The sequence below is a fragment of the Mustelus asterias genome, chromosome 25 (assembly GCF_964213995.1).
Source record: "Mustelus asterias chromosome 25, sMusAst1.hap1.1, whole genome shotgun sequence".
Lineage (NCBI taxonomy): Eukaryota > Metazoa > Chordata > Chondrichthyes > Carcharhiniformes > Triakidae > Mustelus > Mustelus asterias.
In genome coordinates this window covers 708,451-734,077 of record NC_135825.1, presented here as the reverse complement: position 1 = coordinate 734,077, position 25,627 = coordinate 708,451, and the positions used below count along the sequence as shown (strand labels likewise).

The 25,627-nt window shown below is 46.0% G+C and overlaps 1 protein-coding gene across 5 annotated transcripts in view; it reads left to right on the top strand.

The window, feature by feature from the left end:
* slc16a4 (solute carrier family 16 member 4) overlaps positions 1–25,627 on the top strand; it is a 133,076-nt gene that overhangs the window by 15,989 nt on the left and 91,460 nt on the right. For 3 of the 5 annotated variants that reach the window (XR_013500902.1, XM_078241969.1, XM_078241967.1), the window contains exons 2-3: positions 2,111–2,262; positions 13,587–13,737. Coding sequence is in view for 4 of the 5 variants with exons in the window: in XM_078241967.1 (XP_078098093.1) it covers positions 13,633–13,737 (105 nt within the window). In the remaining variant the exon portion in view is untranslated. Of the gene's footprint in view, positions 1–2,110; positions 2,263–6,840; positions 6,884–13,586; positions 13,738–25,627 lie in introns of all 5 variants that reach the window. The other 2 variants (XM_078241971.1, XM_078241968.1) reach the window with 1 other exon arrangement.

The following is a 25,627-nucleotide window of genomic DNA, read 5'->3' as shown; positions in this document are numbered from 1 at the left end:
ACCTGGCACTCTGCTCTACAGTGGGAAGACCCAATGCAGGTGAAGTGAGTGCTTTGTGAAACACTTCGAGTCACGCTTGCAGACAGAACCAAAGTTTCTGGTTGTTGCTCATTTTAATTCTCCATTTTGCTTGCACTCGAACCTCTCTGCCCTTCGCCTCCTGCAGCTGAACACAAGTTTGAGCACAAGCCTCATCTTTCGATTAGAAACTTATCCTTCGATGTCAGCTGGGATTCTCCCAAAAGAATTCTAAGTGTCGAATTCGTGTGAAAACTGGAGTCTTTTTCCAGTGGGAGTTCAGATTAGAATCTCCTGCAATCTGTGCACTGCAGAGTGCACCAGCATAAATTGTGCTAAAAATCAGTGGCCTATTCCTGGTGGAGAGGCCGGCAGCACAGCGCTGAGGGAGTCACTGCGCATGCGCCGATCTGTCAGCACTGAGATCCGTGCATGGGCAGTGGCCCCTGTCTACCGGCCTCCCGATTACTGTCCAGTCCTGCGACCCCGCAACGCTGCTCACCTCGATCACTCACTCCACTCCCCCCAGCAGACCCGATCTTCCCCCCCACCCGCGCCCCCCCCCCTTCTCTCCCTTGCTCCAATCGCTGGCCTCCCTCCCTCTGCTCCCGATCTCAAAGTGCAGAGTGGCAGTGGGACCCCACCCCCACCGATCCCTGCCCCCATCAGGCCTTACACCCTATTAGGTCCCACCCCTTGGCACTGCCTGATGGGCACTGCCAAGGTGCCAATGCCCAGTGTCACGCCCCCCCCCGTGGCGCCTGACCCTCTGGGGGGCCCCGATTGCTTCCTCCTTCACTCCAGCAGGGTCGGGCTGCCAGTTGCCTGAAAGTGGGGATCTATTGTAAGCCACGCTGGAGTGAAATACTCCTGGCAGGAGGCGGGGTGGGGGAGATGCTAGCCCGCCCAGAGATTTCAGTCCCAGGCTCGCTGATAACATTTAAATTGCATTGAAATTCAAATTTACATAAATTATGCAACTCCGCACCTGTTCCTGGCACGGAGCTGACGGCACCAGAAATCCGGCGCTGGGAGGTGCACTGACGGATGCTCAGTGCGGGTCGCCCTAATCCGGTCCCACTGAAATCTCCAATCAGCGGGACGGGGGAATTGGCCCCGTCATTTTTTTTTAAATGAAAGAAAGACACTGATCACTGGTAAGGGATTGGGTAAACTCAGTCGGTTGATTTATTGGGACTAGGCACGTGACAACAGATATACATGGGTATAGAGCTTGAGGATATCAGAGCTGTGTGTGTGTACTCTGCTTCAGAGCAAAACTGAAACTAAACTGGTTGGCCTGACGCACTTTCTTGCCAGTGATGTCACGCTGCAATCCCTTAAAGACAAATTAAACACTGGACGCAACATCGAATTCAACAATTTCAGATTGTTCCCTTTGCTGTTTTTATTCCAGGGAACAGCTGATGTTGATGTTTCTCTTATTCATGTTTTCGCCTCCTCGAGAACTACAGTGCGGCCCAGTTATAACGCGATGGTTGGGGTCCATAAAATGTTATCACGAAAAAAGCGGGGTCGCGCTAAATTGGGGTCGCGCTAAATTTATCAATTTTTTGCGGAAAAAAAAGGGTCCAATGATTCATCGCGTTATATCCGAATTCACGTTAAATCGGGGTTCCACTGTATCTGTTTCTTTATTTGACCCGTTACCATCTCCTTTGGCTCTGTACCATCGCGCTGTCATGTAATCTCTCCTGTCTTCCACCTTTCAGAGACCTTCCCTTTTGTGCTTTCCTCCCCATTCCCACTTTCCCTGATTCTGTAATTGTTTAACTCCTGTCCGCTTCTAACTCTTCACAATTGTGGTGAAAGGTCATTGACCGGAAACGTTAACTTTGTTCCTTTCTCTGCAGATGCTGACAGGTTTGCTGCATATTTCTAGTATTGTGTTATTAATGCAGATATCTGCACTGGTTCACCATTGTATTAGCTCATTCAAAAACTTTCCGAACCACACTCCAAATTCCCAGTTTGGTGACTGGGAATTCTGCTAGGTCACGGAGCAACAGAAACCTAGACCAGCCTCTTCTTTCCGAAGTATTAAAACACTTTACATTTCCTCCTGCTGCAGGTACAAAAGGTCCGGGAATTTAACCTTGGCTATCTCAAAGTTTGACACAGTCAGCCTCATCTGGACAATGAATAATAATGAGTAGAAGAGAACACTATCGAGCAGTTGTGATTGAACTTGAGAAATACCACGTCTTGGCAGGGCTGCAGCAGGTGAGCTAGTTCCAGTGATTACATAAAGGAATTCGAGGAAAGTTTAATGCTCCGAGATTAAAGGCTTAATCTTGGTAAATCACAAGACCTTAGGGCAAGGGGTTGACTGGACGTCATAACAGGGAAATTCCTCTTCTTAATGAGATGAATCTTGACATTGAATTAAACACACAAGTACCGGAGATGCCTGAGAGAGAAGGACAAGGAGAGAGAGAGGACTGAGATCCTCACAGGCACTGACACACCTGCTCTGTCGTTCCAGCAATTTCTACTTTTATTTACTATTCACAAATCTCCGGTCTCACTAAGGTTTCTCCTTTCACTGATCTGTGTTTAAACAAAAGTGCCGCAGGTTATACTGTTTCCTAACAATGTTCCAAACACTGGTTTACTGAACTGAGCTCATTCAAGGGAGCACTGTTGGAATGAGACTGAAAATCAATGATTGGTTTTATGCAGGAGAAAATATTTATTATTTAAAATGTTGGATTTTGTAGAAAGCAAATCTTCAGCCATGTCACTGAACCTGCTCCATTGTAACCCTATCCCAGCTTTCAAAACCTTCCTGTCTTGACACAAGTCTCAACTATTCCAATCACCACACAGACATAGAAGCAGGAGTAGGCCATGCGGCCCCTCGAGCCTGCTCCCCCATCCAACAAGACCATGGCTGATCTGATTGTAACCTCAACCCCACACTCCCGTCCAGCCCGATAACCTTTCACCCCCTCATTAACCAAGGATCTCTCTCACTCTGCCTTAACAATATTCATTGACTCCGTTTCCACTGCCTTTTGAGGAAGAAAATTCCAGAGAATCATGACCCTTGAGAGGAAAACCATTCTCCTCGTATCTGTTTTAACTGGGTGACCCCCTATTTTTAAACAGTGACCCCGTGTTCTAGATTCCCCCACAAGAGGAAACATCCTCTCCACGTCCACTCCATCAACTCCCCTCAGGATCTTATCTGTTTCAATCTTCTGAACTCCAGTGAGTACAAGCCTAGCCTGTCCAATCTTTCCTCATTAGATAACGCACCCATTCCAGGTATTAGTCTGGTAAACCTTCTTGTAAATGACATCTTTCCTTGTATATGGAGACTGATCGTGTAAACAGTACTACAGATGCGGTCCTCTCATGCTGTATACAACTAGCACAAAACCTCCCTATTTTTGTAATCAATTCCTCTTGCAATAAGCACTAGCTTTGTTATATTTTATATACCTGCATTCTAGGTTTTTTTGTGATTCATGCACTAAAACACCTGGATCCCTTTACACCTCAGAGCTCTGAAATCTCTCTCCATTTCCATAATATGCTTTCTTATTTTACTTGCCAAAGTGGTTGATTTTACACTTTTACACATTATACACAATTTATCAGATCTTTTCCCACTCGTAACCTATCTATATCCCTTTTGAGCCTCATTATTTCCTTTTCACAATTTACTTTCCTGCCTATCTTTGTGCCATCAGCAAATTTAGCAACCATCCCTTCATCCAAATCATTGATATAAATTGTAAGAGGTTGAGTCCTAGCACTGATGCCTGTGGCACATCCATGCCAACTCTTTCCTGCCATTGGCCAATCTTCGTTCCATGCCAATGCTACCTCTTACACCACGAGCTTTTATTTTCCGCAATAACCTTTGATGCAGCAGCTTATCACATGTCTTCTGGAAATCTAAGTACAGTACATCCACCTGTTCCCCTTCATCCATAGTACATGTGGCTTTTTCAAAGAAGTCCAAAAAACTGATGTAACATGAGGTTGAATGTCTTGTCAAGAGGAAGAAGGAAGCGTATGTAAGGTTGAGAAAACAAGGTTCAGATGGCTCGATGGAGGATTACAAGTTAGCAAGAAATGAGCTGAAAAAGGGGCTTAGGAGAGCGAGGAGGGGGCATGAGAAGTCCTTGGCGGGTCGGATCAAGGATAACCCCAAGGCTTTTTACTCTTATGTGAGGAATAAAAGAATGACCAGGGTGAGGCTGGGGCCGGTCAAGGACGGCAGTGGGAATTTGTGCATGGAGTCAGAAGAGATAGGAGAGGTGATGAATGAATACTTTTCTTCGGTGTTCACCAAGGAGAGGGGTCATGTTTTTGAGGAAGAGAGGGTGTCACAGGCTGATAGGCTGGAGGAAGTAGATGTTTGGAGGGAAGATGTACCAACAATTTTGAATAAACTGAAAGTTGATAAGTCCCCTGGGCCTGATGAAATATACCCTAGGATTCTTTGGGAGGCAAGGGATGAGATTGCAGAGCCTTTGGCATTGATCTTTGGGTCCTCACTGTCCACGGGGATGGTGCCAGAGGACTGGAGAGTGGCGAATGTTGTTCCTCTGTTTAAGAAAGGGAATAGAAATGACCCTGGTAATTATAGGCCAGTTGGTCTTTCTTCGGTGGTCGGTAAGTTGATGGAAAAGGTCCTTTAGGGATAGGATTTACGACATTTAGAAAGATGCAGCTTAATCCAGGATAGTCAGCACGGATTCGTGAAGGGCAAGTCTTGCCTCACAAATTTGATTGAATTTTTTGAGGAGGTAACTAAGTGTGTTGATGAAGGTAGTGCAGTTGATGTCATTTACATGGATTTTAGTAAGGCGTTTGATAAAGTCCCCCATGGTCGGCTTATGAAGAAAGTAAGGATGTGTGGGATAGAGGGAAGTTTGGCCGATTGGATAGGTAACTGGCTATCTAACAGAAGACAGAGGGTGGTGGTGGATGGAAAATTTTCAGACTGGAAACCGGTTACCAGCGGAGTGCCACAGGGATCAGTGCTTGGTCCTCTGCTATTTGTAATTTTTATAAATGACTTGAAGGAGGGGGCTGAAGGGTGGATCAGTAAATTTGCTGATGACACCAAAATTGGAGGAGTAGGAGGGCTACTGGAGGGCTGTTGTAGGCTGCAAAGAGATATAGATATAGATAGGATGCAGAGTTGGGCTGAAAAATGGCAAATGGAGTTTAACCCTGATAAATGGGAGGTGATTCATTTTGGTAGGACAAATTTGAATGTGGATTACAGGGTCAAAGGTAGGGTTCTGAAGAATGTGGAGGAACAGAGAGATCTTGGGGTTCATATCCACAAATCTCTGAAGATTGCCACTCAAGTGGATAGAGCCGTGAAGAAGGCCTATAGTGTGTTGGCATTCATTAACAGGGGGTTTGAGTTTAAGAGCCGTGGGGTTATGCTGCAACTGTATAAGACCTTGGTGAGACCACATTTGGAATATTGCGTGCAGTTCTGGTCACCTCACTATAAGAAGGATGTGGAGACACTGGAAAGAGTGCAAAGGAGATTTACCAGGATGCTGCCTGGTTTGGACGGTAGGTCTTATGAGGAAAGGTTGAGGGAACTTGGGCTTTTCTCTTTGGAGCAGAGGAGGTTGAGAGGAGACTTGATAGAGGCTTATAAGATGATGAAGGGGATAGATAGAGTGAACGTTCAAAGACTATTTCCTCGGGTGAATGGAGCAGTAACTAGGGGGCATAACTATAGGGTTCATGGTGGGAGATATAGGAAGGATGTCCGAGGTAGTTTCTTTACTCAGAGAGTGGTTGGGGTGTGGAATGGACTGCCTGCAGGGATAGTGGAGTCAGAAACTTTAGGAACATTGAAGAGGCTATTGGATAGGCACATGGAGCACTTCGGGATGATAGGGAGGAAATAGCTTGATCTGGGTTTCAGACAAAGCTCGGCACAACATCGTGGGCCGAAGGGCTTGTCCTGTGCTGTACTGTTCTATGATTTCCCTTTCACAAAACCATGTTGACTTTGCCTTATTACCTCAAACTTTTCTAAGTGCCCTGCTAAAATATCTTCCCTCTGACAGATGTTACGCTAACAGTCCTGTAGTTTCCTGCCTTGTGTGTCCCTCCTTTTTTGAATAAAGGAGTTACATTCACTACTTTCCATCTAATGGAACCTTCTCCAAATCCATTAAATTAAAACACTGCACCAACTATTCTATAGATGTGAGCATCACTGGCCAGGTCAGTATTTATTGCCCATCCCTAATTACTAATTGAGAAGGTGGTGATGAGCTGCCTTCTTGAATCGCTGCAGTCCCTGAGGTGTAGGTACACCCACAGTGCTGTTAGGGAAGGAGTTCCAAGAATTTTACCCAGTGACCGTGAAGGAACGGCGCGATATATTTCCAAGTCAGGATGGCGAGTGGTTTGAAGGGAAACTATGTCACTATCCACTTCTTTGAAGACCTGAGGGCCAAATCCCTGTGGACCTGGAGATTTATCAGCCCATACCTTTAAACAGTTTGCTCAGTGCCTCTTCCCCAGTGATTGTAATTTCCCGGAATTCCTCCCTTCCTTCCATTTCCAGATTTGCAGCTGTTTCTGGGATGTTGCATCCTTGATAATGAAGATCGATACACAATACCTGTTCAATTCACCTGCCATCTTTTTGTTTTGCATTGCTAATTGCCCGGACCTACTTCCTGTGGCACCAGTGCTCACTTTGTAAACACTTGTCTTTGTAAAATATCTACGAAATCTCTTACTGCCTGGCTTCATGTTTGAGATGCCACCCACCTTTACACAATTGTATGCTTTTTCTTTCAGTTTGAAACTGTCTCTAGCTTTAACCACAAATCTCCTTCGCCCGGTGAGTTTCTCTTTCTTATTGGGATGTATCCGTTGTGTATTCTGAAATATTCAGTTCAATATCTGCCACTGAATTTCCATTGGCCTATCCACTAACTGAACTTGCTGGGTCACATTAGGTAGCTCCAATTCCATACCTTCGCAATTGCTCTTATACAAGTTAAAAATACTTGTCTTGGACCCATTCTTCCCTCCCTCAAATTGAATGTAAAATTCAATCCATTATAATTGCTGCGAGCAAGGGATGCCTTTACTCTGAGGTCACAGCCTCTGTGGTTGGTGCCAGAGTATGTTATTCTAAGAAACTATCCTGAAAATATGCTGAGTTCTCATCCAGGCTACCTTTTATCCATGTGATTTTTTTTTTCCTGTCTATACGTGGATTCAAATCCCCCAGGATTATTCCCATAGTTTTCTGACAAGCTCCCATTATTTCTTACTTTGTATCCTGTCCTACTGTGTGAATATTGTTAAAGGGCCTGGACACCACTTACCCCACAAGCAACTTCTTTCCTTTTTCATTTCTCAACTTTACCCAGACCGTTTCCACATCCTGGTGTCCTGAACTAGAACAAAGAACAGTACAGCACAGGAACAGGCCCTTCAGCCCTCCAAGCCTGCACCGATCATATTGTCCTATCGAATCAACCGCCTGTATCCCTCTATTCCCCATCTGTTCATGTGTCTATCCAGATAAGTCTTAAATATCACTAACGTGTCTGCCCCAACCACCTCACCTGGCAGTGCATTCCAGGCCCCCACCACTCTGTGTAAAAAAAAAAAACCCTCCCCTGCACATCTCCACTGAAGCCCCCCCCCCCCCCCCCCTCCCCCCGCCCCTTACCTTGAACCTGTGCCCCCTTGCAATTGTCATTTCTGCCCTGGGAAAAAGCTTAATGTTCACGTTATCTATGCTTCTCATAATTTTATAAACCTCTATTAGGTCGCCTCTCAGCCTCGATCTTTCCAGGGAGAACAATCCCAGTTTCTTCAATCTCTCCTCATAGAAATTACCCTCCTTTTCTGCACTCTCTCCAAAGTCTCCACGTCCTTCTGGAAGTGTGGCGACCAGAATTGGACACAGTATTCCAAATGTGGCCTAACCAACATTTTATATAACTGGAACATAATTTGCCAACTTTTATACTCTATGCTCCAGCCAATGAAGGCAAACAAACACGGTGGCACCGTGGTTAGCACTGCCAGGGACCCAGGTTCAATTCCGGCCTCGGGTGACTGTCTGTGTGGAGTTTGTACATTCTTTCCGTGTCTGCGTGGGTTTCCTCCGGGTGCTCCAGTTTCTACCCACAGTCCAAAGCTGTGCGCCGTAGGTTGATTGGCCGTGATAAATTGCCCCTTGGTGTCAGGGGGATTAGCAGAGTAAATAGCAGAGTGGGGTTATGGGGATCGGGTCTGGGTGGGATTGTTGTCAGTGCAGGCTCGATGGGCTGAATGGCCTCCTTCTGCACTGTAGGGATTCTATGGATTCTATGCCATATGCTTTCTTCACCACCTTTTCCACCTGTGTTGCCACTTTTAGGGATCTGTGGATCTGTACTCCCAGATCTCTCTGTGTGTCTACGCTCCTGATGGTTCTGCCATTTATTTTATAGCTCCCAGCTGAAGTGGATCTTCCAAAATGTATCACCTCACATTTGTCCGGATTAAATTCCATATGCCATTTCTCCACCCAATTATCCAGCCTGTCTATATCCTGCTGTATTTTCTGACAATCTTCATCAATATCCGCAACTGCAGCAATCTTAGTATCATCCGCAAACTTGCTAATCAGACCAGCTACGTTTTCTTCCAAGTCATTTATATATGTTATAAACAGCAGAGGTCCCAGCACTGATCCCTGTGGAACACCACGAGTTACAGACCTCCATTCAGAAAAACACCCTTCCACTGCTACCCTCTGTCTTCTATGGCCAAGCCAGTTCTGAATCCATCTAGTTAGTTCACCACTGATCCCGTGAGATTTAATCTTTTGTACCAGCCTGCCAAGAGGGACTTTGTCAAATGCTTTACTAAAGTCCATGTAGACAACATCCACAGCCCTTCCCTTGTCAATCATTTTTGTCACCTCCTCAAAAAAAACTCAATTAAATTAGTGAGACATGACCTCTCTCGTACAAAACCAGCTGCCTGCCACTAATAAGATCATTCAGTTCCAAATGTGTATAGATCCTATCTCTAAGAATCTTCTCCAACAATTTCACTGTCACTGACATCAAGCTCACTGACCTATAATTACCCGGGTTATCCTTGCTACCCTTCTTAAATAACGGGACAACATTGGCTATCCTCCAATCCTCTGGAACCTCACCTGTGGCCAACGAGGAGACAAAGATTTCTGTTAGAGGCCCAGCAATTTCATCTCGTCTCCCTCAGTAATCTGGGATAGATGGCATCTGGCCCTGGGAATTTGTCTACCTTAATGCTTTTTAATTCATCTAACACCTCCTCGTAATGATGACTTGTTCTAACGGGCTACACACCCCTCCGAGACACCATCAATTGACGTGTCCCTCTCTTTTGTGAATACCGATGCAAAGTACTCATTAAGGATCTCACTCACTTCCTTTGGTTCTACGCATAATTTCCCTCCTTTGTCTTTTGAGTGGACCAACTCTTTCTCTAGCTACCTTCTTGATCCTAACAAATATATAAAACACCTTGGGATTCTCCTTAATCCTGCCTGTCAAAGACATTTCATGACCCTTTTTTCCCTCCTAACTCGCTGTTTGAGTTATTTTCTACTTTCCCTGTATTCTTCAAGCGTTTCATCTGTTTTTAGTTGCCCAGACCTCGTATATGCTTCCTTTTTTTTTTGGCTAGACTCGCAATTTCCCTGGTCATCCACGGTTCCTGAATCCTGTCCTTCCTTTTCATAGGCACATGCCTGTCCTGCATTCCGATCAACTGCTCCTTAAAAGACTCCCACATGTCAAAAGTGGATTTACCCTCAAACAGCCTTTCCCAAACAAAAGCCTCCAAATCCTGCCTAATCTGGATGTAGTTAGCCTTCCCCCAATTTAGCATCTTAGCCCGAGGACAACACTCGTCCTTTTCCATCAGTGTCCAAAAACATACGGAATTGTGGTCACTGTTCACCACATGTTTCCCCACTGCAACTTTGATGACCTGGCCAGACTCATTCCCTAGTACCAGGTCCAGTATAGCCCCCTCTCTTGTTGGACTATCCACATATTGTTCCAAAAAGCCTTCCTGGACACACTTAACGAATTCTTCACCATCCGAACCCTTAGCCCTCAGGGATTTCCAGTCAATATGAGGAAAATTAAAGTCTCCCACTACAACAACCCTATTATTTCTACATCTGTCTAGAATTTGCTTACATATCTGTTCCTCAACTTCCCATGGGCTATTGGGTGGCCTGTAGTACACCCCCATCATAGTGACTGCCCCCTTCCTGTTTCTGAGTTCTACCCACAAGGTCTCATTACATGATTTTTTCCAAGGTGTCCTCCCTCTGTACAGCTGTAATATGTTCCCTAACCAGTATTGCAATTCCTCCACCTATTTTACCTTCCCCTCTGTCTCACCTAAAACATTTAAATCGCGGAATATTTAGCTGCCAGTCCTGAACCTTTTTTAACCAAGTCTCCATTATCGCAGTCACATCCAAGTTCTGCGCAAGAATCAAGGCTCTAAGTTCATCTGTCATAACTGTTATACTCCTTGCATTGAAGCAGATGCACTCCAGACCTCCAGGCCCATTGAGTTCGACCTCCCTCAGTCTGCTCTTCCTCTTAACTAGCCTGGCCTTGGTCCCAAGCTCATCCCCAGTCTCTACACTTGCTGACCGACTGTTATGATTTCTCTCTCTCTCTCTCTCTCTCTCCCCCCCCCCCCCTCTCTCTCCCCCCTCCCCCCTCCCCCTCCCCCCCCCCTCTCTCTCTCTCTCTCTCTCCCCCCCCCCTCCCCCCCCCCCTCTCTCTCTCTCTCTCTCTCTCTCTCTCTCCCCCCCCCCCCCCCTCCCTGGCCACACTAGTTTAAACCTACCTGAACCACACTAGCTAACCTCCCAGCCAGGATACTGGCCCCTCCAGTTCAGGTGTAACCCGTCCTTCTTGTACGGGTCCCACCTTCCCTGGAAAACATCCCAATGACTCACAAATCTGAAACCCTCCCTCCTGCGCCAGTTCTTTAGCCAGCTGCACTGTCTCCCTATTCCAAGGTAATCTCTGGCCATTGTGCTAATATCACCAATCATTAACAGCACCACCCCCTCACTTTTCCCTTGCTGCCAGCAACCCCCCTCCCCTGTCTTCGCATGCACTTACAAAGTCTGAGTCTCCTCCACTACTGTCTGCTCAACCCCTTTATTTGTCTCACTCACATTCTCCTGTCCCACAGTTACTGCCCACAACAGATGACCCTGATGTAAAAGGAGTGACTATCTCCTGGTACAATGTGTCCAGGTGTTTCTCACCCTCCCTGATCTTGCCCAGTGCGTGCCTTTCTAGATTAATAATTCCATTCCAAAATTCCCCCAGCTGCTGCCGTTTACTGTTGTTGTCTTTGTCCTGGATTGTCCTGCGTTGTATCAATTCCACAGCTGTAACACATCACCTACCCTGTCATTGGCATTTATGTTATTTGATTAATTAACTTGGAATGATTGCCGTGCTTACTGCAATTTGTTGTGCTTATTACATGTTTGAAACCTGCTCCTGGGCCTGGCGAGACGCGCCATCAATAGGTCCAGGCAGCGGGCGATCGACGGGGCCGTCCATCCCGACTGTCTGCCCCTCTACCGCAGCTACATTCGCGGCCAGGTGGCTCTGGAGAGGGAGCATGCGGTGTCCACGGGCGCGGTTGACGCCTTCCGCGACCGCTGGGCGCCGCAGGGGCTGGGGTGTATTATCGACCCCGATAATCACCTTTTGGTTTGATGTTTAAAGTTTCCTTTCGACTTTGTTTTTGGTTCGGGCTGTTCCCCCCTTCCTTTTGGGGAGCTGCCCCTTTTACTTTGTCCCTAAGTTAATTTGAGTTTGTTTATTATGTTGGTACCCGAAAGAGCTATTACATGTTTGAATCACCTTTAATTAAGGGTTGAATGTTTGTTATTTCCTGACTGGTTTAGCAGTTACTCACTAAACAGGTCCTTCCACTGCGTCCGGACCTGTCGATTTTCTACACTTTGGAGCTGAGTTGACAACAACTAGTCAGGATTAGTTAACCAGCTAACTAACCAGCTCCTCTCCAATCAAGCTGGTTTATCCCTGCCTCGGGGTGTGTGAGCTTACCTTCAGTCAATACCAGTTAACTGTTGAGCAGATTTATTAGAAAGATATGTCTCCCCACTCCCCAAACTCCTATTAGCTCCAGCTGCTAGAACTGTGTGCCACCACGCTCTCCCCTTTTCAGTCCCATCTTTTCCACCTTCTCCCCTTCCTCTGGGATACGATGAATAAGGGAACAAATTTGGGTTAAGGTCCAATTCCATTTCCGATCCTGGTAATTGTTTTCCACAATTCCTGACAGCCTCTGGACGAAATCCATCCACATTGGGGTGGGGGGCGATCTTACCATCGCGCTCGGCCAGCCGATGTGCGGGCTGAGCCACCGGATATCTGGCGAGATCAGCAGGCTGAATATATTATTTACATTTATTTTAATCCTCATTTAAATGTAATTAGTGAGACCAGGACGGAATTGTCCGAGCTCGTGTGCCTCTTTGGGCTCGCTGGGAAAGATTCTCTCTGTCAAGGATCACGTCTGGTCCCAGCCCCATCAACAGGAACCAGACGTGTTGGTCTTGCCAGTAAAACCAGAGGCCACCCTGGAGGTCGGGGGCAGTGCCAGCCTGGCACCTTGGCACTGCCAACAGGGCACAAGGCAGTGCCAAGAGGGTGATGGCAGAAGGGGCGGGCCCTACTAGAGGCAGGGGCAGACTGGGGCTGTTCATCTGGTGGGGCAGGGAATTCGCTGCACACTCTGCACAGTGATTGGTGGGAGGAGGGAGGAGGGGACCACTCCTCCAGTGATCGGTGGGGTGGGGCGATCATTCCAGGCGAGGCAGTGGGGAGGTTTGCGATCGGCTGCGGGGCCCTGTGATAATGTGGGGTGTGTTGGGGTGCTGGCCCACGGAAACCTGCCAATTATAACAGCAGTGGCAGTGACAGATCTCTGTTGCTCTCGACACAGAGACCTGCACATGCACAATGGTACTCTCTAGTGCTATCAGCCAGCTTTTGGGTGATTTAGGCCCAGCCCACTCCCCCTACTGGCGGAAATTGGATTGAGGGATTTTTCTATTGCACAGAATGCGTAAGGTTCGACTAGTGGCCTTGCTGAAAAACTGAACTGAACCTCTCCCACTTTCACAGCCATTCTGGACTTGGAATTATTTGGTAAGATCGCCCCCAGAGAATGATGGATCAGTGCCACTTGTGAACTAATCCCACAAATTGATGCCTCCGGGGCTGGAGCTGGAATCAGAATTTCAGGAGTGCCCTGGATCCCAATATCCTGACCAACAAGGATTTTTCAAATAATCCCTGCTCTGGGAGCAGAACTGATATTAAATTAGTGAGTGAAGTTCTGTGGAATTGAGGTTTTCCTTGTGTCTAACTGAAAGGGAAAATCCCAAATCAAGACTGTCTGTGACTTTATACAGAGTGTTTCGTTTCATTTGTGCAGAAATAGAAGCAATATCTCTGACTATATTACAGGCATACGGGAAAGGTGGAGCTGGGTCTGAGCACCTGCTAAAGGAACATGGACGAGGTGAGCAAGGTGAAGTGTTGGAGTCAGAAGGTGAAGCGATACGCTGACCCCCCTGATGGGGGCTGGGGATGGATGATTGTCCTGCATTTCTTCCTGGTAAGAAAACAACTTTCAGCCACTCAGCCGTTTCTCTGAGTTTTTGTGAAAGAGCAATGGAAATGGAACCAGCTGGAAACCAGAGAGCTGGCCTCGTTTGTGCCGTATGATTCAATAATTCTATTGTTTCCAAACCAGATTGTTGGCAACCTTGGTGATCCAGAGATCAGCTTCCAGCTACCTACCCTCTTCAACCAAGGCCGCTTGTTTCCACTCTGTGCATCGTCTGACTCAGCCCCTGTCCTACCTGTTACTGAAATTCTATCCATGCTGTTGTTACTGTTAGACTTCACTACTCCAATGCTCTGTCCATACTCCCACGTTCTCTCACATAGATTCACAAACATCCAAACCTCTGCTCCCACTTAACCTGGTCTCTTGCCTCACTGGCCCACTCTGCTCCAGCCACAATTCAATGTAAAAATTCTCTTCCTTGTTTCAAACCCTCCTCACGACTTTGCCCTTTCCTCATTCCTAAACTCTCCTCCAGCCCCACAACCCTCTGGGATTCTGTACTCCTTTAACTTTGCCACTTGCTTATCCTCAGTTTTGATTGTTCCATTATTGGTGGCCAGATCCCTGCAAAGGATTCCCTCCCTAAACCTCTCCAGCTTTTTTCCAGGTGGAAAAGGTGTTTTCCACCTTTCAACCTTTGATCCAGGTTTTGGGCATGCGACCCAGTATCTCCTCATGTCGCCGAGTGCCAAATTTTGTTTGCTAATTGCTGTTGTGAAATGTTTTGGATGTTTTACTACGTTGTAGGTGCTATATAAATTCAAGTTGCTGATTCTAATAAAACGTTGTGAGTGCTGAAAGCAGATGAATCAATTCCTGGAACAGAATGTGGTCATTGGCATCTCTCATCGTGTCGAGAATACAAAGAAATAAAATTGAAAGGTTTAGCGGAAAATCTTTTCACATTTTCGCAACAAAGAAAATGTTTATTCTGACCTAACACTCATTTTCCTCTTTCTTCTCCCAATTGAAGGTCCGAGTTAAAGTTCATGTTTTTTGATTTTCTATTAATAGCAGAACAAAGGTCAGAGATCAGCCCTTAAAACCAGCTTCCATTCTCCCGCTGTGTGGTTACCTGCTCAACAAAGGAAGCTTTCACGAGTGTCAAATTTTAAAACATCTCAAGATACCGTGCTCTTAATTCTTGAAAGTACCATTATTCCTGGGTTGGTAATGTCGACACCTCTCTGAGCCCTTGGGGTTTAACTGCTGGACAGAGAGAGAAATTCACAGATTAACATTCCATTGCAGTACTGAGGGCTTGCCATGGATATTAAAGATTCCTTTGGCATGATTTGAGGAAGATCCAGGCGTTCTCTGGGTGGCCTGGACAATAAACCTCCTTCGCCCAACAACATGGAGAACAGATCGCTGCTGATTTATCCACTTGCTCTTTTACAGAACACCAATCCTGTCGAAAGAGTCACTGCATTCCAAAATCTGATTCATGCTGTGAACTACTTTGCGAGATGCCGGCAGCATAACTAATTCCACTTTTTAACAAACCCTTTAAATACAATAAATATCCCAAAAAGATTCACAGAGGCAAGAATAATTGGACACTAAGCAATGGTGGGAAGAATGTTCCAGAATGCAGGGTCAAGATGGCAGATGGCAGTTCAGATTGACGGGGGTGAGGATGGGTGAGGACGGAGGAGGCAGTTGGATTGGACGGAGTGCGGGGCTTATGTCAGATGTTCAAAAGACACAGGCGGACTCCAGGGTAACAGCTGTGGCGGTGGATTAGGGATGGGGGCAAAGGGTTGCTCGGTTCTAGAGAAGATGTCAGCAAAGGTAGTTTTAGATAATTACAGGGACTTTGGAACTGAGAGTGTGAGCACAGTATAAGTGCATGAATTGTATGACATGTAGCTTTCATGCTGAGCTTTGTGTCTCTTTTAGTGAGTAGGCAATATCAGTTATTTAATTCTTTCCCTGGATGTGGGTGTCTCTCGGTAGGTCAGCATTTATTGCCCTTGAAGGTGGAGATAAGCCAGCTTCAACTACTCCAGTCCATGTGGTGTAGCTACAGCCACAGTGCTGTTACAGAGGGAGTTCCAGGATTTCAGTGCAGTGACAGTGAGGAACGGTGACGTAGATCCAAATCAGGATGGTGCGTGGTTTGGAGGGGGAGTTTGTAAATGATGCTGCCTTGCATCTGCTGCCCTTATCCTTTTTGCTGGTACAATTTGCCCTTGTATTCTAGACTGGGCTAGGACACTAGCCTGAGGAACAATGTCCTAGGACTGAGATGATTGAACTCCTAACCACCACAATCATTTTTTTTTGTGCCATGAATGACTCCAACCAGTAGCAAGATTGCCCCCTGACTCCCATTGATTCCAGTTTGGCTCGGGCTCCTTGATGCCACACTCGGTCGAATGCTGCCTTGATGTCAAGGGCTGTCACTCTCACCTCACCCTGGAATTCAGCTCTTTTGTCCATGTTTGAACCAAGGCTGTAGTGAAGTCAGGGGCTGAGTGGCCCTGGCGGAACCCAGTGATGAGGTTGTTGCTGAGTGAGTGCTGATTGATGACCCCTTCCATCACTTTGCTGTTGACTGAAGATTGTTGCAAATGCTTCAGCCTTGCCTTTTGCAATGATGTGCTGGGCTCCCCTCCCATCAGCATGGTGGCACAGTGGTTAGCACTGCTGCCTCACAATGGCAGGGGCCTGGGTTCGATTCCAGCCTTGGGTCACTGTCTGGGCAGAGTTTGCATGTTCTCCCCGTGTCTGCGTGGGTTTCCTCCGGGTGCTCCAGTTTCCTCCCACAGTCTGAAAAATGTTCTGGTTAGGTGCATTGGTCATTGGCCATGCTAAATCCATTGCAGGTGGCGATGTTTGTGGAGCCTCTTTGTTTGGTGTTTAATTATTCACCACTTGATGTGGTAGAACTTTGAAATAACCCATTTGTGTAGGATTGTTTAGCTCTGTCTACAGAATGCTACTTAGAATGCACATAAACCTCTGTCATGGTTTCACCTGCTCATCCTCAAGTGAGCCGACAGTCTACAGCAACTCTCCTCACTATCACCCATACGCCAAGATTTGTATCATCTACAAACTTCTTAATCATTGCCCCTCTTAGATAAGCCTACAGCTTCCCTCTGTCCCTTCCTGGCTTACTTAAGACGGAGTCAAGTCTGGAATGGCGGCAAGAGAGTAGGAATGTCAAGTATTCCTGATGGATGGGAATAGGAATTTGGGTTACCAGATACGTGAGAGCGAAATGAAGGAAACATAACAACATGACTGCTGTCGTTCAGGAAAATGATTCACCCGCACCTTCTCAAGGGCAATTAGGGATGGGCAATAAATGCTGGCCTAACCAGTGACGCCCACATCCATGAAAGATGAAAAAGGGTGTGGAGTCAAAGAAAAGGCAGAGAAAACAACGTTGATAGAAATGGAGTTAGGGCTGGGTCCCTTGTTATAAGAACATAAGAACATAAGAAATAGGAGCAGGAGTAGGCCATCTAGCCCCTCGAGCCTGCCCCGCCATTCAATAAGATCATGGCTGATCTGACGTGGATCAGTACCACTTACCCGCCTGATCCCCATAACCCTTAATTCCCTTACCGCTCAGGAATCCATCCATCCGCGCTTTAAACATATTCAGCGAGGTAGCCTCCACCACCTCAGTGGGCAGAGAATTCCAGAGATTCACCACCCTCTGGGAGAAGAAGTTCCTCCTCAACTCTGTCTTAAACCGACCCCCCTTTATTTTGAGGCTGTGTCCTCTAGTTTTAACTTCCTTGTTATACATGGTATCAGTGATTTGGACTTGTAGGGGCAATGATTAAAAGTTTGCAGATGATTCTAAATGGCACCCGTGGTTGGTTGTGAGGAGGAAGGCTGTAGACTGGTCAGGTGGGCAGAAAGTGGCCAATGAAATTCCACTCGGAGAAGTGTGCGGTGATGTATTTAAGGAGGATAGACAAGACAAGGGATGGAAAATAAATGATGGGATGCTGAGAGGAGGCACACACGGAGTTTAGAGTTACTGTCCACAGATCTCTGAAAGTCAAATGATTTCTACAAGTGATTCCTCAAGTCCAGAGAAGCAGCCAAAACGCACATGTGAAGAACATGGGGAAGGTGAATTTAAGAAGGTCTGTCTTCGTAGAAATTTTAGGATCCAAATATCTAGTCAGTAATTGGAGAATAGAGAGCAAACAGTCGGAAGGATCCAGAATTAAAGTCAGAGATAGGATGGAATTTATATGGAACATTGTGAAACTGATTCCAAGTTTGGAGGCAGTGTTACAGGCAAATGTAGGTGAGAGACTATGTGAAGGGTAGAATGTTGGAAGACCCATTGATAGAGGTGAAACTTGAGGATGTGCACAGTGCTGTGTGGGGGAAAATATTCTGGTGGTGACGTTGGAGATTACCTGCAAGATCTATGGGCAGCAGGGAAAGGTCATTCGATGTCTGGGTCAGTAACATTCTTGTCTCCAGGGCAAGTGAGCATGGGCCCAGGTCGGTGAAGTTCCAGACTCTAGCTAAAATGAAAAAGCAGGAAGCCAGTGCCCAGTCCCAGACTCTGCAGAAAAAGCTCATAATTGGATTAAAGTTACTTCACAGAGCGGCAGAGTCTTACAGCATTGTCCAGTCTTGCAAAAATTGGAAGCTAAATTTGCAAATAGACTCAGAGCTGATTGAAGAAATCAAAGGCAAGGCAATAGGGGCAGTGACAGTTTAAACTATAGTTTGGGCTAAGATGCACCCACTGTTAGAGCCAGAGAAACTTGCACAGTGGAAGTGAGGAGATGGGAAGAGAGAGATTGTGGTGGACCTCAGTTGTGCCTTTGACCTATATGGACCACCGTTGTGTGTGCTTGTCATACCTGGACACACCCCCTTCCAGTTTGGTTCCTCCCCTCGACACCTAGTATAAAGGTGGCTGTCTCCTCCCCCTTGTTCAGTCCAGGTCGGTTATTTGTTGCGATCTGCTCCTGATTCTGTTGTGAATAAAAGCCTACACTTATATTGGCATATCGGTAGTCTTTCGCCTTATTGATAGCGCATCAGAGATCCATGGGTGGCCAATGCTAACGGTGCTTGGTAAAGTGTTCCTGAGTGAACTGACTGCCTGGGAACAATCTGGAATTCCAAACTCCTCCATTACCATTACCAGTATCATGTTGGTCAGGTCTTGCTACATGGCCTTTCACACTGTCACCATTAGGTCAACTATTTCAGGGTATAGGGAGTAACGGTGAAGGAGTGTATAGGCAGGTGTGAGCAGGGTGTAGTGAAGTATTCACTCTCCCCATGCTAAATGGTGCACAGTACAACCCTTATCACTGCTCCCTTAAGAAAAGATTCACACAATCGACAGGATATGGTGAACAACCAGAATATTCTATTGAAGGAAGAGAATGTGTCAGAAGTTGTGATACATGATCATACCAATAACACAGAGATCATGGGATGGAACTGCAGGGGCTTGGGGGTGGAGTACTAGATTAGATTGAACATTAGCTGATTTTGATTTTTGATTTGATTTATTATTGTATACATTATTAATACATGTATTAACATACAGTGAAAAATATTGTTTCTTGGGCGCTATACAGACAAAGCATCCGTACACAGGGAAGGAAAGGAGAGAGTGCAGAATGTAATGTTACAGTCAAAGCCAGGGTGTAGAGAAAGATCAACTTAATATAAGGTAAGTCCATTCAAAAGTCTGACAGCAGCAGGGAAGAAGCTGTTCTTGAGTCGGTTGGTATGTGACCTCAGACTTTTGTATCTTTTTCCCGATGGAAGAAGGTGGAAGAGAGAATGTCCAGCGTGCATGGGGTCCTTAATTATGCTGGCTGCTTTGCCGAGGCGGCAGGAAGTGTAGACAGAGTCAATGGATGGGAGGCTGATAGATTGGGCTACTGATAGATGCCTGATAGATTGGGCTACTTTCACAACCTTTTGTAGTTCCTTGCGGTCTTGGGCAGAGCAGGAGCCATACTAAGTTGTAATACAAAGAGAAAGGATGACAGAAAGCAGAGGGTTGGGATAAATGGGTCCTTCTCTGGCTGGCGAAATGTAATGAGCGACGTGCCGCAGGGGTCAGTCCTCGGACCTCAACTGTTTACAATCTATATAATTAATCTGCAAGCAGGGGCAGAGTGTAACATAGCAAAATTTGCAGATGATGCTAAAATAGGTGGGAAAGCAGGCAGTGAAGAGGATATAAAGATTTTACAGATGGATATAGATAGGCTAGGAGAATGGGCCAATATTTGGCAGATGGAGTTTAATGAGGATAAGTGTGTAAGGCAAATTATTACCGAAATGAAAGCAGATTCAAAATGCATCCAGGCAGCGGGATCTGGGTGTCTGTGTTCTGATGTGGAGATGCCGGCGTTGGACTGAGGTAAACACAGTAAGAAGTTTAACAACACCAGGTTAAAGTCCAACAGCTGTTGGACTTTAACCTGGTGTTGTTAAACTTCTTACTGTGTCTGTGTTCTGGGCAGAGGGATCTGGGTGTCTGTGTTCTGGGCAGAGGGATCTGGGTGTCTGTGTTCTGGGCAGAGGGATCTGGGTGTTTATGTTCATGAATCGCAGAGCGTCAGTATGCAGGTGCAACATGTAATAAAAAAGGCCAATGGGATGTTGGCATTTATTGCAAAGGGTCTGGAATATAAAAGTAGAGGAGTGTTGTTGCAATTGTATAGGGTGTTGATGAGACCACATCTGGAGTATTGTGTCCAGTTTTGGTCTCCTTATTTGAGGAAGGATGTGGTGGCATTGGAGGCAGTTCAGAGGAGGTTCACCAGATTGATTCCGGGGATGAAAGGGTTGACGTATGAGGAGAGATTAAACAGTTTGGGCTTGTACTCACTGGAGTTTAGAAGGATGAGAGGGGATCTGATCGAGGTATATAAAATTTAAAAAGGGATTGATAAAGTAAATGTAGACCAAATGTTTCCCCTTGTTGGGCAATCTTGAATAAGAAGTCACAGGTATAGGTTGAGAAGCAGTAAATTTAAAACTCAGATGAGGAGGAACTACTTCTCAGAGGGTGGTGAATTTGTGGAACTCGCTGCCCCATAGCGCGGTGGAGTCTGAATCATTGAATATTTTGAGAAGGAGACAGATATATTTCTAATAAGAAAAAGGTTAAAAGAATATGGCGAACAGGTGGGGAGGTGGATTTGAGACCAGGGAGAGATCAATCATGATCTGATTGAATGGCGGAGCAAGCTTGATGGGCTGAATTGCCTACTTCTGCTCTTAATTCCTATGTTTCTATGTACTGAGGTTCTATGGTCTGATATTTAGGAGCCAGGGAGGAAATTAAAATGTTAGGATATCAAAGGTAGTAAGGGATTACTCCCAGTGCCCCACACACTGGTGAGAGTGAGGATCAATGCTTGGTTTGGAGTGTGGGTTGAAAGGGACATTTATGGGGCATTGGAACCAGTCCTGGGGCAGGAGGCTCCTATTCAAAAAGGACAAGTTGCATCTCAACAAGTCTAGGGACAATGTCCGAGAGAAGAGCTGCACTCGTGTAATTGGAGAATAAATTGAAGTATTAGATAAGCGTGGATGTCCTTGATGGCGCTCGGGCAGAATACATTTGATTAGAGTTAAGAAGCAAAAAGGGTATGAACAGAGTACTTGGAGTATTCTATAGGTCTCCAAATAGTGAGAGAGGAGCAAATCCACAGGATGTGCACGAACTGCAGGGTGGTGATATTGGGGGAGTCTTTAATTAACCAAATATCAATTGGAAAAATGTTCAAGGAAAGGAGGGGGAGGAATTTGTGAAATGAGTTCAGGAGAATTTCCTTTAACAGCATGTTCCCAGTCCAACTAGGAACTGGTGCTGGATTGAGGTGGACCAAGTCAACTAAATGTCTGAGAGAGAAAACTTGGGTTTAGATGAGTAACGAAGAAGAGTAAGAAACAATTTCAAGAAGCTCTTTTCCAATTTAGAAGCTCTAATTTCAATGAGGGAGCCATAGTGAAATAGAACCAAAGACTGACGAGAGAAACTGTCCTGGAACAACGTGTAATTGCTAAGAAAGAAATGCTTCAGGTATAGACTAGGGACATCCCAATAAGAGGAAAAGGTGGGAGGATAAAGGTAGGACGCTGTGAATGATGAGGGAGATTGAAAATATGCATGTCAGGCGAATTCTTCAAGCAAGAAACAGGTCAAATAAAATAAGTAAAGGGGGAGGTGAAGAGGGGAATTGAGATTATGAAAATAGAATTAACATTATAGGGAACCCAAACATTTTAGTAAACAGTAGGCAGATAGTAAGAGGCAGGGTAGGACCTATTGGAAGCAAAGAGCTGATCTACATCTCCGACGCACAAGGTAAGGCTAAGTTTCTAGGATAATAATTAGTATCGGTACAGGTGGTGAGGCTGGAAGTAAGAGATGAATTGAAAATTAATAAGTCGGATTTACTGTAAAAATTGGCTTTGTTTAAGAGTGGGCAGTGTCTCAGCATTCACCCAATCAAGCCTCTTCAGAATTTTATAGGATTCAATGAGATTGCCTCTTTATTCTTTACTCCAGAGAATATGAGCCCAATTTTAAATTGTGAAGAGGACATAAGGAAGTTACAAAGGGACATAAATTGGTTAAGTGAATGGGCAAAGATTTGGCAAATGGAATATGATGTGGGAAAATGTGAAATTATCCATTTTGGCAGGAAGAATAAGAAAGATGCTTATTGTCTAAACGGTGGGAGATTGCCGAGCTCTGAAATGCAGAGGGATCTGGGTGTCCGTGTGCATGAATCTCAAAAAAGGCAAATATACCGAATCATAGAATCCCTTCAGTGCAGAAGAGGCCATTCGACCCATCAAGAATGGGTCAAGAAAGAGGTTGTGCTGGAATCTTTGAATGGCATCAAGATAGATAAGTCGCCGGGTCCGGATGGGATGTACCCCAGGTTACTGTGGGAGGCAAGGGAAGAGATTGCAGAGCCTCTGGCGATGATCTTTGCGTCATCGATGGAGACGGGAGAGGTGCCGGAGGATTGGAGGATTGCGGATGTGGTTCCTATTTTCAAGAAGGGGAATAGGGATAGCCCAGGAAATTACCGACCGGTGAGTCTAACCTCAGTGGTTGGTAAGCTGATGGAGAAGATCCTGAGGGACAAGATTTATGAGCATTGAGAGGTTTAGTATGCTCAAGAATACTCAGTATGGCTTTGTCAAAGGCAGATCGTGCCTTAGGAGCCTGGTGGAGTTCTTCGAAAGTGTGACTAAACACATTGACGAAGGGAAAGCGGTAGATGTGGTTTATATGGATTTTAGCAAGGCATTCGATAAGGTCCCCCATGCAAAGCTTCTAGAAAAAGTGAGAGGGCATGGGATCCAAGGGGCTGCTGCCCTGTGGATCCAGAACTGGCTCGCCCAAAGGAGGCAGAGAGTGGGTATAGATGGGTCTTTTTCTAAATGGAGGTCGGTCACCAGTGGTGTGCCCCAGGGATCTGTTCTGGGACCCTTGCTGTTTGTCATTTTCATAAATGACCTGGATGAGAAAGTGGAGGGATGGGTTGGTAAGTTTGCCGACGACACAAAGGTTGGTGGGGTTGTGGATAGTCTGGAGGGATGTCAGAAGTTACAGAGGGACATAGATAGGATGCAAGACTGGGCGGAGAAGTGGCAGATGGACTTCAACCCAGATAAATGCGTAGGGGTCCATTTTGGCAGGTCAAATGGGATGAAGGAGTACAATATAAAGGGAAAGACTCTTAGTACTGTAGAGGATCAGAAGGACCTTGGGATCCGGGTCCATAGGACTCTTAAATCGGCCCCGCAGGTGGAGGAGATGGTTAAGAAGGCGTATGGTGTGCTGGCCTTTATCAATCGAGGGATTGAGTTTAGGAGTCCGGGGATAATGATATAAGACCCTCGTCAGACCCCACTTGGAGTACTGTGCTCAGTTCTGTTCGCCTCATTACAGGAAGGATGTGGAAAAGATTGAAAGGGTGCAGAGGAGGTTTACAAGGATGTTCCCTGGATTAAGTGGCATGCCTTATGAGGATAGTCTTTTCTCCTTGGAGAGACGTAGGATGAGAGGAGACCTAATAGAGGTATATAAGATGTTAAGAGGCATAGATCGGGTGGACTCTCAGAGGCTTTTTCCCAGGGTGGAAATGGCTGCTATGAGAGGACACAGGTTTAAGGTGCTGGGGGGTAGGTACAGGGGAGATGTTAGGGGGAAGTTTTTCACACAGAGGGTGGTGGGCGAGTGGAATCGGCTGCCGTCAGTGGTGGTGGAGGCAAACTCAATAGGGTCTTTTAAGAGACTCCTGGATGAGTACATGGGACTTAATAGGATGGAGGGTTATAGGTAGGCCTGAAAGGTAGGGATATGTTCGGCACAACTTGTGGGGCCGACGGGCCTGTTTTGTGCTGTGGTTTTTCTATGTTTCTAAGTCTGTTCTGACTCGCTGACAGAGTATCTAACCCAGGCCCTCCCCTCCACCCTATCCTTGTAACCCAACACATTTCCCACGGCTAATCCATCTAACCTACATATCTTGGGAGACTAAGGGGCAATTTAGCATGGTAAATACACTTAATCTGTACATCTTTGGGCTGTGGGAGGAAACCGGAGCACCTGGAGGAAACCCACGCAGACACTGGGAGAACGTGCAAACTCCACACTGGCAACCACCCAAGGCTGGAATTGAACGTAGGTCCCTGGAGCTGTGAGGTAGCAGTGCTAACCACTGCACCACCCAGGTACAGCAAGTAATTAGAAAAGCTAACAATGTTATCATTCATTGTGAGGGGAGTTGATTACAAAAGTAGAGAAATCACGCTTCAGGTATACAGGGCATTGGTGAGACCACGTAGAACCATCGAAAAGTTATCCCACTGAAGGAGGCCATTCAGTCCATCTTGTTTTCATTCTAATCCTGCCTTTCTGCACCTGGCCCATAGCATTGTAGCCTACAGCACTTAAGGTGCAGATTCAGGTACTTTTTAAAAGAGTTTAGGGTCTCTGCTGCCACCACCAACTCGGGCACGTATCTTGAATTTATGACACCTGGTTCTAGAATTCTCCACCAAGGAAAACAATTTTATCCTGTCCACTCTATGCCTTCCCCTCATAATTTTGTACACTGTACATCTGGAGTACTATGTACAGTATTGGTCTCCTTATAAGGAAAGCATGGAGTCAATGGACTAAATGGTCTCCTTTTCTGCAATAATGACTCCATGACTTAACGACAAGTGTGGGAAGTTTATAGGATTCTTTGTCATTAAAATTAAGAGCATTTGAAGAGTTGTCTCTTGGCATTTTGGTTCTTTCCCAGCCTCCTTCGTCAAACTGCCTCGATAGAGTTCCCTTTCCTCGCCTTGAACTCTCAGCATTCTTAGTTCCTCTCCTACTTCCCCTCTCCAAGCTCACCTTGTGCATGAGGCCCATGTCCTGCTCTCGCGAGCCTATTTCCCGCTAAACTGTGAAGCACCCGGCCTCCCTTCCCGTTTCCATGTTAGCTGATATTGTCCTTGAAAATGATCATCCCATTTCCAACCTTCCTTTCCTTTCCAAAGCTCAGCTATGTTGTTGTCTTCCAAATTAATTCAATATTTCCCAGAACTCTCAGGGTTACATGTCTGCCAAAATGCCAGAGTGACTCTAGTAAAGAACAAAGTACAGCACAGGAACAGGCCCTTCGGCCCGCCAAGCCTGTGCCAATCATGATGTCCTAACTCAACTTTAAAAAAAACCTTCTGCCCTTACTCGGTCCGTATCCCTCTATTCACTCCCTATTCATGTACCCATCCAGATGTGTCTTAAATGTTGCTAATGTGCCTGCTTCCATCACCTCCTCTGGCAGCGCGTTCCAGGCACCCACCGCTCTCTGCGTGAAAAACTTCCCCCATA